The sequence below is a fragment of the Delphinapterus leucas genome, chromosome 7 (genome assembly GCF_059928025.1).
Source record: "Delphinapterus leucas isolate spDelLeu-1000000601 "Yukka" chromosome 7, BTC_Dleu_Yukka2, whole genome shotgun sequence".
In the NCBI taxonomy this organism is placed as follows: Eukaryota; Metazoa; Chordata; class Mammalia; order Artiodactyla; family Monodontidae; genus Delphinapterus; species Delphinapterus leucas.
Window position 1 is genome coordinate 97,227,021 of NC_143135.1, and position 13,232 is coordinate 97,240,252.

Here is a 13,232-nt window from a genome sequence, read left to right on the forward strand (position 1 = left end):
ATTTTAGGGCCGGAAAAGAGCTTGGAGAGCATCTGACTGAACTCTCATTTCAGAGTGGAGGAAACTAAGGCCTGGAGAGCGGAATAACTTGCCCAAGGTCACTGTGAGTTTGTGGCCCAGCTGTGATGAGAGCCAGGTCTTCTGATGCCCTGTCTGTGGCTCTTTCAACTGGAGAGCGCAGCCCTCCCCAACGAGTGACCAGAGATGCAGAAGGGCTGGGGTGAACTGTCATGGCGCCCACTCTTCCCTTGGCCTGTCACGCCCACAGTTGCTAGCATTTTTTGCAGCCACACCGCTTTGATCATTAGTTTGATTTTGTGGCACATGATCTCCGCATCTAAGTCTGCTTTATAGCACAATGTCTTTTTAACTAAGGTGAAAGGAAAGGCATGCACGCCTTTTGGAATAACCTGCTCCCACCAGGTTGTTGCTGGTACCCCAGGGTGCGTTGAAGCCAAGGTACCTGATTACTGTTCTATACTGAGCCGATGAAAAATAAAAAACAACCAGTACATAACCTCCGCGGTTTCTCCTAGCTTCTCATCCCTCCTTCCCTGCCTCCCCTGCCCCCAGCTTACTCTTGAGCGGGGGACAAAGGAGAGAGAAATGGGCTGCGGGGCAAGGAGGCAGCAGTTTCCACAGGAGACAGTTTTCCTGTTTGGCCCAGTTTGGGGAGCTGTCCGTTTGTGAATCGACAGAAGCGCCCTGTCCGAGCCTGGGGCAGACTCTCTCCCGGGGTGTGTGGTCCTGCTCCTATCCAGGAAAGCGCCCTCCCGGGACGCTGTCCATTTCCATCTTTCTCTCCATATGGAATTGTTTCACCATAATGTCATCGCTGGCCAACTTTTATAAACTTGTGAAATGATTTCCAAATTGCAATCCAAAGTTTGCCCTTTTGGGAAGAAGGCTGTGGTGGGGGGTTTCGGGGGAAGAAATTTGAGGATAGAGTTGTTGATTTTGGTTACTTGGTTTGGATAGATCTATTTTTTTTTTTTAATAACCAGAGAAAGGACAGGATGCTGTGGTTACCTCTTGCCCGTCTTATCAGTTTGCATTTTTCTACCCTTTTCTTCAGTTCATTCACTCCAGCCCATTTAACTCTTGTCTCCTCCTCCCAAGGTCCTTGCGGGGCTTGGCTGCACACAGGGGACCAGCACTGCACCTGCTGCGCCTTTGTGGTTGATTTCCGTTGCTTTACATGTGTGCTCGCGAGAGGACCTCAGGTTGGGGCCACCATCGTTGAGGGAGGGGCTGAGGTTCTGAAAGGCCCAAACAGCTCTCTGAAGGGTCCCCCAAATGAAGGCACTAACAATCTTCTAATCAAACTTCACTCTCTCCTCCAGGGCTGATTCACTTGATAGCAGTCATCAACACTCTCTCAGAGAAATACAGAATGAACCCAATGAGTCATTCACATTTTTCATTTTTTATTAAAAATCTCTTACATCTGCACTCTAGTCTCTTTTAAGCCTGGCCTCACTTTATAAGGCTCTAAGTTGTTAACCGATGCCGGATCGTGTGACTGTTTTAGCATGAATTGGGGTGGAGGATTGGGGCTGAGATGAGAAGAAACTGATCTTTGCCAATGGATGTATTCTTCTTGTTCACAACTTATAAATCCCCTGTGCGTAAAATGAGGGTGGCATGTCTCTCTCCTTACTTCCTTTGCAATGATTTAGGAAGAATCGTGCACGTGTGTGTATGTGCCTGTGTGCCTGTGTGCGTGTGTGTGTGTGTGTGTGTGTGTACTTATTCGGAACTGATTGGCCTGTTTGTAGGTTGTTGGATACCTCACTTTCCCTCATTTCTTTCTCCATCTTTTATATCAACTGATCCACCAGAATTAGGAGTTAAGGAAGCTGAAATGTAAACCTCAGTGGAGACCAGTCTGAGATACATGCCTAGGTTATAAAACATCGTTCTTAAATATCAGTATAAGTCAGAATCACCTGGGCAACTGGTCACAAATGCAGATTCCCAGGCCCCACGACCAGAGTCTGATCCAGGGGGTCTGGGATGAGACTCAGGAATTCACATTTTAATAAGCCCTTTATTCTTTAATATTCTTATTCTTTAATAAGAATAAGGTGATTCTGATGCTGGTGGTCCTAGACCACATTCTGAGAATCACTTGCAGAGAATTGCTGGGAAGGATTCTGGCACTGTCTCAACCCCACATCCTTGGTTTACAGATGAGATTAAGGAAGCCAAGAGATGTGAAATGACTAGCCTATGCTAGTTAGCTAGTTAGGACAGAGTATGGCCAGAACTGAACGCCAGCTCTGGGCCTTTCCCGCCGCTCCATGTATAGGGGAGCACGCCAATAGGTAGTAAGCTTGCTTTGCAACAGAGTGGATTGAAATTAAACACAAGGAAGAACTTCCGGACAGAGAGGTGTACTAAGGAAGCTGACAGCCTCTCCTTTCCCAGGAGACCTTAATTCAGGCCAGACTTCCATCAGGTGTGGTCACTTGAGGTACACGGCAGGGGCAAAGAGAAAAGAAGGAAACACCTGGTGATTTTGCATGAAAGGGACCAGAGACCCTTCGTTGAGTTCTGCTGTGGCACCTGGATTTTTTTTTTTTTTTTTTGCGGTACGCAGGCCTCTCACTGCTGTGGCCTCTCCCGTTGTGGAGCACAGGCTCCGGGCTCTCAGGCTCAGTGGCCATGGCTCACGGGCCCAGCCGCTCAGTGCACGTGGGATCTTCCCAGACCGGGGCACGAACCCGTGTCCCCTGTATCGGCAGGCGGACTCCTAACCACTGCGCCACCAGGGAAGCCCCTGACCTCAATGCGTTCTTTTATTTTTTTGCGGTACGCGGGCCTCTCACTGCTGTGGCCTCTCCCGTCGCGGAGCACAGGCTCCGGACGCACAGGCTCAGAGGCCACAGCTCACGGGCCTAGCCGCTCCGCAGCATGTGGGATCTTCCCGGACCGGGGCACGAACCCGTGTCCCCTGCGTCGGCAGGAGGACTCTCAACCACTGCGCCACCAGGGAAGCCCTGTGGCACCTGGATTTTAACCTTGACTGAAACATAAGGCCAGTGGTCCAGGAAGCCTGAGGTGAGGTCCTACCGCTGACAAGGACAAGGTTTGTGATGTTGGGCCTCTTGCTCAATTTCTTGGCCTTTATTTCCTGGGGTTGCATTAGATTGCCTCCAGTTTCCAGGGGGCCATCATTTTTATCTTTCATTGTAATTCCCTCACCAAAGTGCACACAGCAGAGGGACTCAGTGAAGTTTCGTTGTTCAACAAGTTAATCAGCTGAATAAAAAACTACTCAATATTGAGCATCCAGAAGCTGTATCTGCCAGTTCTCCCTCGCCTAGGGCATTTTGAGTCTGTCTGAACAGTCAGTAGTGATCCCCCCTTTTAATACTAATTTATATATTTAAAGGGGCCTAACCTCAAATGAACATGAGTTACAGCTTCAATATCCATGTCTTTTCATGAGTGATCGTTCAGACCTCTGGCTACTTAGGGTCAGTCCCCAAGCAGAGAAGCCAGACCAGAGAAACATCTCCCCATTAGTGACGGCCTCTGATCACAAGTCCCTGTGCCCCCATCTCCTGTGGCCACCCCTCTGATGATCTCTGTCTGTTCCTTTCAGAAAGCAGATCTGGCCGTGGCGGGCCTCACCATTACTGCTGAACGGGAGAAGGTGATTGATTTCTCAAAGCCATTCATGACTCTGGGAATTAGCATTCTTTACCGAGTTCATATGGTAAGAGATTTATTTTATAAGCATTTATGGCCTTAAAGTTATTTGCATGCAAACACTGAGTTATATGATAATAATGAATGACTCACAGAAATATTTAGATTTCAAGACTTAAATGCAAATGTGCTGGGCTATTTTTTCCCCCATCAGCTGCAAGGACTTGCAAACAGGAGGAATGGAAGAGTCACACTTGAGGGCTTTCCGGTAAAAACTGCTTCCGCCGCACTGAATAGGCAAGGCCGAGAATGATCATTCAACCCTTGGTTCATAGTGTGTTGGTCATCGGCCCCATGAGTCACTCTGCTTCCTCCTAGGGGGTGGGTCCCCAGCCCAGATAAGTCACCCCGGACTTCTCAAGGCCTTCAGCAACTTTCAGGCCCACCTCTGTTCACTTTGCGCATTGCATCTGGTGAGGCAATGCAGACTCCCTCTCTTGGTTATCTGTACTGGGGAATAAAGAGCGAATAATGTAATGTCACTTATACCTGGCCTGTCCCCTCTTCTGCATTCCTTACAAAAAGAGACTTCTCTGGTTAGGTGGCTAAAGTCAGTATAAAAATGAGTTTGAGAAAGCTCCCCCATGGGCACCAGAGGATGGACGTGATGTCAAAGTTACTGGCTGGTGGGAGGAGAGTATACCCTCATCCAAACTGGCTCTAAGTGCACAGCTACTACATGGATTTCCCCAATGGTCCAGTCACTTTAGGCGTCCAAGGTCATGCCAACATGGTGTATTCCAGCACCTGGCACCACAAGGCTGCCCAACAGGGAGGGACCCAAGAGCTCACCTCACATGCCTGCTGAGGAAGTGACCCTCCAGCTTCTGATCTCAGCCTTGGAGAAAGGGGATTATCTGTATGTGCAGCCTCAGCCTGCCAGCTGCCACGGCATCAGGAGCTGTGGCCCGTTTCTGCAGGAGGAAGGTCTTCTTGTAGAGCCCACTCAGGCAGCTCCGAAGAGCCCGGTTCTGGGCTGGACCTCAGCGTCCATCGTGACCCCTGCCCGACTTGGAAAAAGAGGCCAAATCATCTGGAAGAAGAGACAGCCTCAAAATCCCAAGCTCTCCAGGCTAACACAGAAAGAAATGGGAGGTTTTGGTCACAGTCAGTGCTGTGACGGGTGTGTCTGTCTTGTGAGTGAAGGGGGATTTTGATCCCTCCTCCTCTCCTTTCCATAACTCCCATTCACTGAGCGCCTCTTATGTGCCAGATACTCTTCAGGCCCCTGTGATGTGGGCTGTTGTTATGGATTGAATTGTGTCCCCTCCAAAGCTGTATTGAAGCGTTAACCCCCCCCCAGCCCTTTGAATGTGACCTTACTTGGAAACAGCGTCCTTGCAGATAGAATCAAGTTAAGATGAGGTCATACTGGAATGGGGCAGGGCTAATCCAATGACTGATGTCGTTATAAAAAATGGGAAATTTGGCCATAGGCCTACAGGGGAGAAGACCTTGTGAATTTGGAGGCAGACTGGAGTGACGCATCTACAAGCCAAGAGACGCCACGGATTGCCAGCTGCCACCAGAAGCTCGAAGAAGACGAAGAAGACCCTCCTGTAAAGCCTTCAGAGACAGCATGGTCCTTGACACCTTGATTTGGAACTTCTAGGCTCCAGAGCTGTGAGACAATACATTTCCGTTGTGTTAAGCCCCCCAGTCGGTGTTACCTTATTATGGAAGCCCTAGTGAATGAATACAGTCGACTTGTTCTTATTTTAGAAATGAGGAAACAGTGGCCATCAGTTCTAAAAATGTGGCCAAGCCCATGCACCACTTAATGTAAGAGCAGAGTTCAAACCCAGGATGGTGTGGTGAGAGCCTGTGCTCTCTCTGTGACACCAGGCTGCCACCTGCCTTGTGTGACCTGTGCATAACTTGTAAGTGAGGCTCTCTGTGCCCCTGTTCTCAGTTGGTCCTCAGGGCTGTTCTTTGAGGAAAGAAGGAAAATGTTATATTTCCCATCTTACACATGAGGAGACCAAGGTCAACCTCTGGAGCTGGGCCTGGAATCCAGGTCTCCTGACTCTTGGGACAACGTTCTTGTCATCATTACATCTATTGGTACCCCCGAGGCAGCTTTCCAGCCAGTGCTGTTTCTTGAGCCTGCCCCACTGTGCCCCCCCCCCACCCAACTGAGCCTTGAAGAGGATCCAAAAGAAATGGAGACACACAGCCTTTCTGCTGTGGCCAGACCACATGACAAGGCTCTGGCCTTGATTTCTTGATTAAGGCCAAGGGCACTAGAGCTCCACTCGTGACCCGATGGGCAAAGAGGAACCACATGGGTGAAGACGCGTCACCCCAAGTGTTTCCACCGCCTGGGAACATCTGTTGCTAGGCTACCGTCACCACCCAGGACACGATTGTCCTGAATATCAACTCTGGCCAGAACCAAACTCCAATTCTCCGATCCTCTGGACAATCTTAATTGGATCATTGGCCAGATGTTTCCTACCACGTGCAAACCTATAACTGTATGAGCTCCCCTGCATTAGTTCTGGGATGTGAAGTTTTATGTGCCAGCTCAGCGAGGCTCTAATGCCCAGATGTTTGGTCAACCCCTAGTCTAGATGATACTGTGAGGGTATTTTGTAGATGCAATTAGCATCTACAGTCAGCTGATGTTAAGGAAAGGAGATGACCCTTGATAATATGGGTGGTCCTCATCCAATCAGTTAAAAGGCCTTGAGAACAAAAATGGGTTTCCCAAAACAAAAGGGATTCTGTATCAAGACTATCACATAGAAATCTTGTCTGAGTTTCCTGCCCTACAGATTTGGGACCTACCAGCTCCTACAATCACATGAGCCAATTCCTTGAACTAACTCTCTTTACACACACACACACACACACACACACACACACACACGCATGCACGCACACAGACCCCCTCCTGGTTCTCTCTGTCTCTCTGGAGAACCTAACCCACACAGCTCCCCTCTCTGGTCAGCATTCCTCCCCTCTCCCCACCCCCTTACTGAGACACTAGTGTACCACACAGCTGCTCAGATCTGATTTCTAACAGGGGGCCAAGCTGAGTAAAAATTGGGTGCTGGCGTGAACAGCTCACACTAAGCAGAACTGACAGTTTATGCATTTATTCAACAAATATTTATTGAGTGCATTCTGAGTATGAGGCAGAATGCTTAGAAAGTACCAAAGGGTGAGCTGGGGAGAGAACGATCCTGAATCGATTAAGTCAGGGGAGATCCAATGAGAACAAGTCTGAGATGAACTTCACAGAATCTGAAAGAAAAGAGGCATCAGCAGGAACAGCTAATACCGAAGGGTAGCCCGGCAGAGTTCACCATGAGCGCCAAAATCTAAAACTACACAGAGAAGCTCTCTCTGATACAATAGTGTTAAGTTGATGAAATTGAATGCTGGGTGTTTATTATTTTGTGAATTTTTTCTGATTGATAGTTCTCTGTGAGCAAAAATATGGTTCATTTAATTTCATTTATAATCTATAATGACCTAGAATCTCTTAGCTCTATGTCTGAGGTCACCTGAGTCAGGAGTGATTGTTACTGAAAAGTGAGCGTCTGGTGATAATCAAACCTGTGTGCAAAAGTAAAAATGATTAACACAAAGTATAAATGACTAGTTAGAAATTCTTCAAAACCTTCCAAGATAACAAGTGGTGGCAGGTATGTCTCTGAAGCCTGAAGATAACCAGAAATAATTGGTGAATTTCCAGCAATCTCAGATTACCTAGGTTCTTTCATGAATGTGGATCACCACAAGTTGATTATGGGATATTTCCCTTCCTCCCAACCTTGGGGCATAATCTGTTTTTGCCCAGGCATCTCCAGGGCCAAAATCAGAAGAATGTTTTGCTCTTTTGACCTCTACTCCCTGCCACTCAGAGGCTAAGGATCCTGGCTTTGGCATTTGTTACTGTAGATCCCTCTCGCTTATTAAAACTCTCTCTGTTCCTAGCATCCAAGTCACCATTTTCTCCCGCTGTTCCTCCTGCCTCTCTGATTATTGCCTCTTCCACCATTTCTGTTGCTTCCTCTCTCTCTCCCTCTCTCTCTCTCTCTCTCCCTCTGTTTGCCTCTTAAATGTCCGTGGCCCTTTTCTATTCTCACGCTCCCAATTCTCTGCCTAGATAATCTCACCCTTTCCCAAATCTATAAATCTAACCCTGACTGCTCCCCTAAATTCCAGAAGCATATTTTAAACACATTACTAAGGCATCCCCACCTGGATATCTCAGAGGCACCTCAAAAACAGTGACACGAACTTCATTCGGTATATTCCTCCCTCCCCTCCTCTGCCCCATCTCAGGTAACGCCATCTCTATCCAGCCACCTGAGCTGTCCATCGCTTCTCTTTCCTCACATGGTCAGTTGGTCCGCTCACGTCCTAAATAGTCCTCAGATATACTCTCTGTCTCCGCTTAATCTGCCTTGGTTCAGGCTCTCCTCATCTCTAACCTCAACTGTTGCCATTCCAGTGGCCTGTATCCTCCTTGAGGGCAGGTGCTTCTAATCCATTACTGTATCCCCATCAAAGGGCCACTGTTATTGTAAGCATTCACCAGGAAGCAGTAGAGTGAAAATCATGGACTCTGGAGCCAGACTGCCTGGTTTATTCCCAGATCTGACGCTCATTGGTTGCAGGGCACCTGTGTCTCAGCTTATTCATCTGTAAAAATGGGTTGCCATGCACACTTAATGAGGATACATATGCAATGCACTTATAACAGCGCCTGACATGTGCACAATAAAGTGTTAGTTATTACACTTTTTACTGAAGTATAGTCGGTTTATAATGTTTCAGGTGTACAGCGAAGTGATTCAATTATATATGTAATTGAGTATAGTTGAGATGTTGAATATAGTTCCTTGTGCTATACAGTAGGTCCTTGTTATTTATCTATTTTTTATATAGTAGTGTGTATCTATTAATCCCAAATTCCCAATTTATCCCTTCCCCCAGCTATTACATTTCATAAATGTATGTGAACTTCTCCCCACTACCATCTATCCTCAATCCATCCTGCAGCCTGAGAGTTGTTTTATTTTATTTATTTATTTATATTTTTTTCACAAATGTAATCATATCAGCTTCCGACTTAAAATCATTCACTGGCTGCACATCACTTACGAGAAAAAGTCCAACCTTCTTAGCGTGGAGAATAAAAGCTGATCTCTCCTGTTCCACTTCCATCTCTTTGCTGCAGGCACCTTCATCCTGTACTGCTCACTTCTTTTCCCATCATGTCAGCCTCTTCCTGTCTTCTTATCTAGATTCATGCTCATCTTCTTGTCCCTCAACTGTCTAACGAGGTCTTCCCTAGCCTTTAATACCCAGCTCAAATGGCACTTGTCAAATGTGACTCCCCTAGATGGAGCTGATTGCTTCTTTCTCTGAGCTGCTGCCCTCTGCCTGTACCTCTATAACATTTATATGCTGCATTATATTACTCTTTGTTTATCTCTCTCTCCCTAAGTAGATCCTAGTGGGAGATACACTGGGGAGAAGGTACCCTTTTGCCAGACCATACATTTTTTAAAACTGAAGTATAGTTGATTTACAACGTTGTGTTAGCTTCTGGTATACAGCAAAGTGATTCCGTTATGCATATGTACCTATATATTCTTTTTCATATTCTTTTCCATTATGGTTTATTACAGGATACTGAATATAGTTCCCTGTGCTATACAATAGGACTTTGTTGTTGATCGATTCTATATATAATAGTTTGCATCTGCTAATCCCAAACTCCCGATCCAACCCTCCCCCGCCCCCCCCTCCCCTTGGCAACCAGAAGTCTGTTCTCTATGTCTGTGAGTCTGTTTCTGTTTTGTCGATAAGTCCATTTGTGTCACATTTTAGATTCCACATGTAAGTGGTATTGTATGGTATTAGACCATAAATTTTTATGATATGATTTTTGGTCTGGAAAATGTCTCATCCCAAACATGTGATGTTTACTTGATAAGTACAGAGGGAAGAAAGGAAGGGGGCGGGAGGGAGGGACCTGTGATTCTGCAGGCAGGGAACACCATTTCCCTTGGTGGCTCACGGTCGAGCAGCACTGACCCCCAGGAGCCTGGCTTCTGCCAGGAGGCCCAGTATTCCAGGCAGTAGGATGAGTGATCCAAATAGATTTCTTTTTACTTTCTGGCCTTTACCCTATTGGCCTTGAGAACAAAAAGTGGGGGGAGACAGAGGTTGGGGCAGCTCAGACCCATCCTGTGCTCAGGCCTGGTCGTGGCGGCCACCTGAACCCATTGCTCCCTCCCTCCCTGATGCCGGCACATACCACAGACAGCATAGCACCGACCTGAGAAGGCATGGGAACCCCCGGCTGGGGCCAGATGAGCTTCCAGGCCATACATGGAGGATTCAGCCTTTAGAATCTGGGGTGTCCCCTGGTACTGCAAAGATAGGATTCAAACGACTGGACATCTGAAGTTCAAGACTCTCTTGATTTCTTTGGCATATTAGCTCATTTCTTCTTATTGAGAAGTTCAGTATTTAGCATAGCAGTGTAACCCCAAGGGCATTTTGCAGTTCAGGGTTTTATCGAATTGATGCATTTTGCAGTCCAGAGTTCTATAGAATTGATGCATACTGTAAGCTCCCAAATATCTGTGAATGGAAGAGAAAAGATCATGGAAAAACAAAACCATTCCCATTTGATGTTAGAGTATATCATGTAGTTTTCTCTCTGTCTTTTTTTCTGCGGCAGCAATTTCCCTAATGCTGTTTTGCTCAGATTAATATTAAAGTAAGTCTGTGTGCCTCAAGCACGCACTGACTGCTGAAGCAAAGGTTCATCGGAGCGTGCCAGAAACCAACCTGGGATTTGACATTGGCACATATAGCCCCCAAATGGATAATCAAGTTTAAACAATTCAGTGTCAATATATTCAAGGAGGTTGGGTGTATGTCCACTATATTTGTATGTTGACTAACACCTCTTTATTCATGAAGCACTTTCACATAGTCTCTGGTTTAGTACAGCCATCCCCCGAGGCAGGCAGTAGGATTCCCATTTTGCACAGAAGGATTCTGAGGCCAGTCGTGGCGAGTGGTGCAGTGGAAAGAGGAAAGAGAGTGCAATGGTGGGATGGCATGGAACCCAGGTTTTCGATCTCCAAGTCCATACATTTCCAATTATCTATCTTTATGGTACAGTAGGTATATTTCTCTGTGTCAAGGTCATGTGTTAGGTGATCTTTCAAGATCCCTTCTAATCAGAGCATACTATCTATGATCCCATATAGTGTCCTAAGCCAGCCAGAACATCTAAGGCTCCCTTGAAAATGTGAGTTTACTATTTTCCCCTCTGACATCCTGCTCCACCTTTGAATAGCAAATGTGAAAGTTTCACACTCTGCTCTTTTTCTCTTCTTAACTCTTGGCTAGAGTCTTATCTCTAAACAAAAGTAAAAAAAAGAAAAAAAAACAGAAAGAAAAGAAAAAAACAAAGCAGACAGTGATTAAAAAGTGAGCAAGAAATAAATGTCAACATTAAATCAATGCCTGGCATTTTTGCTGGATGTATCAGTTGTTTTTCAAGAAGGTCTGTTTCATCTCAGAAAGACTGTCTAGGAAAATGGAGAACAAAGCTAAGTAAACCAGTGAATCATTTCTAATACTGCTTAATACTCGGTTGTAAGAAAACAGAAAATGAATAAAGTTCTGTTCCTTAAAGCTGAGCAACATGATAGCCCATAAAATGGAAATATGGTTCCCTGAATGTATAATCATGTTAATATTCGTTATTTATTGAGTTCTCCTCTCTCAAGAAGTTCAAGGATTTTATCAACATTACTTTAGTAGTTCTCACATTGCCCCCTTCACGATGATTGTGGTGTCCCACTTTCTGGAAGAAGAAAACAGCACCAGAGAAGCTGAGTGGCTCACCTAGAATCACTCAGCAAGGCAAGGTCAGGGCCAGGTTTAGAACTTAGGTCTTCTCCTGCCAGATTTCCAATCAGCAAAGTGAAAATAGATATGCCAGCATCTGGGTTATATAGGCAACAAACCCATCTGGGTGTTTTAAGTGAAGAGGAATTAATTACTTACTTCTTTTTTACTCTTGGAGTCGGATGTGAGAAGTGCGTGCTAAACCAAAGTATCATCAAGAAAATCCACTGCAGACACACTGAGGGAGGTTATCCATGGGCTCCTGGCACTTTCTTTAGCCCTAAAGAGTATTTTATTGGCCATTGATGACAAGTAGGAGTGGAAAGAAACCTCTCTATGAATGGCCATTTAGTTCTAAAGACTGGCAAAACTACATGGGCGACAGGATGCGCCTTTGTCATTGGCTGTGCTGGAGAAGGAGCGGATTCAGGGAAGGAAGAGAGTTGCTATCACTGGTTTGTGTGTAGGAAATGGGGATGAGGGTGCACAGCCCTTACATAGACACAGGAGAACCTGCTGCACATGTGAGCCACTCTGTCTTGACTTTTTGGGGAAGGCTGAGGTGGAACTGAGTTCCAAAGATTGTAATCACCAGCTTCTAAGGGCCAGCCTTCCAGAAGAGAGCCTCGTATTACCCTAATCGCTTCCCTGGAGAGCCCTGGGGGAACCCTCATGATTTATGTATTATTACCCATGGAAACTCTAGGAGCTATGGAAAGCAACTGTGGCCAGACGGCATTCTCCCTCCAAGCATCTTTAGCATGTGCTCCTATAGGACAGAAAATAGTATTTCTTGTCCACTGAGGGAGAATCAATATAAAAGGAAGTTCCCTCTTTTGTCATATACCATCTCCCTGCACCCCCTTCACTCGTGGCTACCATTAGACAGAGGGGGAGCAAACACTTCTATAGCACTTACTGTGTGTTAAAACAACCCATGAGGTAGGTTTTATTACTACCCCCATGTTACAAAAGAGGAAATGGAGACCCAGAGAGGTGAAGTAACTTGCACAGGGACACATAATTGTACGTGGCACAGCCAGGATTCAATCCTGGGCAGGCTGACTCCAGAGTCTGTGTTTTAATTCACTACCTGCCCTGCATTACCTGGCTCTGGTGTCCTTATGCATTTGGCTCCAGACTCTGGGAAAGCAATTACTTCCTTACTATAATGTCATTTCTTCTAGTACATAGAGAAGGAAGTATCAGTGAGCTCACAGATTTTCTTTATGGATAAGAGGAATTTTCAACAGGCAAGGGGAGATTAGTACCACTTCATAGCCCCATGGACAGCTCCACTGCTAACATTCAAAGGGCCTCACCATGCAGGGATTGTGATCATTTGGTGACCAGCCCAGTCTCTTTCACCATCAGATGGCATCAATGATGCTGGCTCTGATGTGGTCAGTCTGAAGCATCATTGTCTCTGAGGTGGACAGTACAAAAGTCAAGGAACCAGTTTTCATTTTGGTGCCATCTAATTTTCCACCCCATCTGCAGGACTTGATCTGTCATAGACATTTGGGGCATAGACTATATATAACCAGTTATCTACCTTCAAAGTGGCTGTATTCGCCAGAAGGAACCAGCCCAACCTGTAGTCAACAGAGACATGTATAAAT

At 46.1% G+C, this 13,232-nt stretch overlaps 1 protein-coding gene across 1 annotated transcript in view; it reads left to right on the forward strand.

Moving 5' to 3' along the window:
* Positions 1-13,232, forward strand: part of GRIK4 (glutamate ionotropic receptor kainate type subunit 4) — a 327,108-nt gene that overhangs the window by 277,362 nt on the left and 36,514 nt on the right. The window contains exon 12 of the mRNA XM_089915709.1: positions 3,611-3,724. Within this exon, the coding sequence (XP_089771835.1) occupies positions 3,611-3,724 (114 nt within the window). The remainder of the gene's footprint in view (positions 1-3,610; positions 3,725-13,232) is intronic.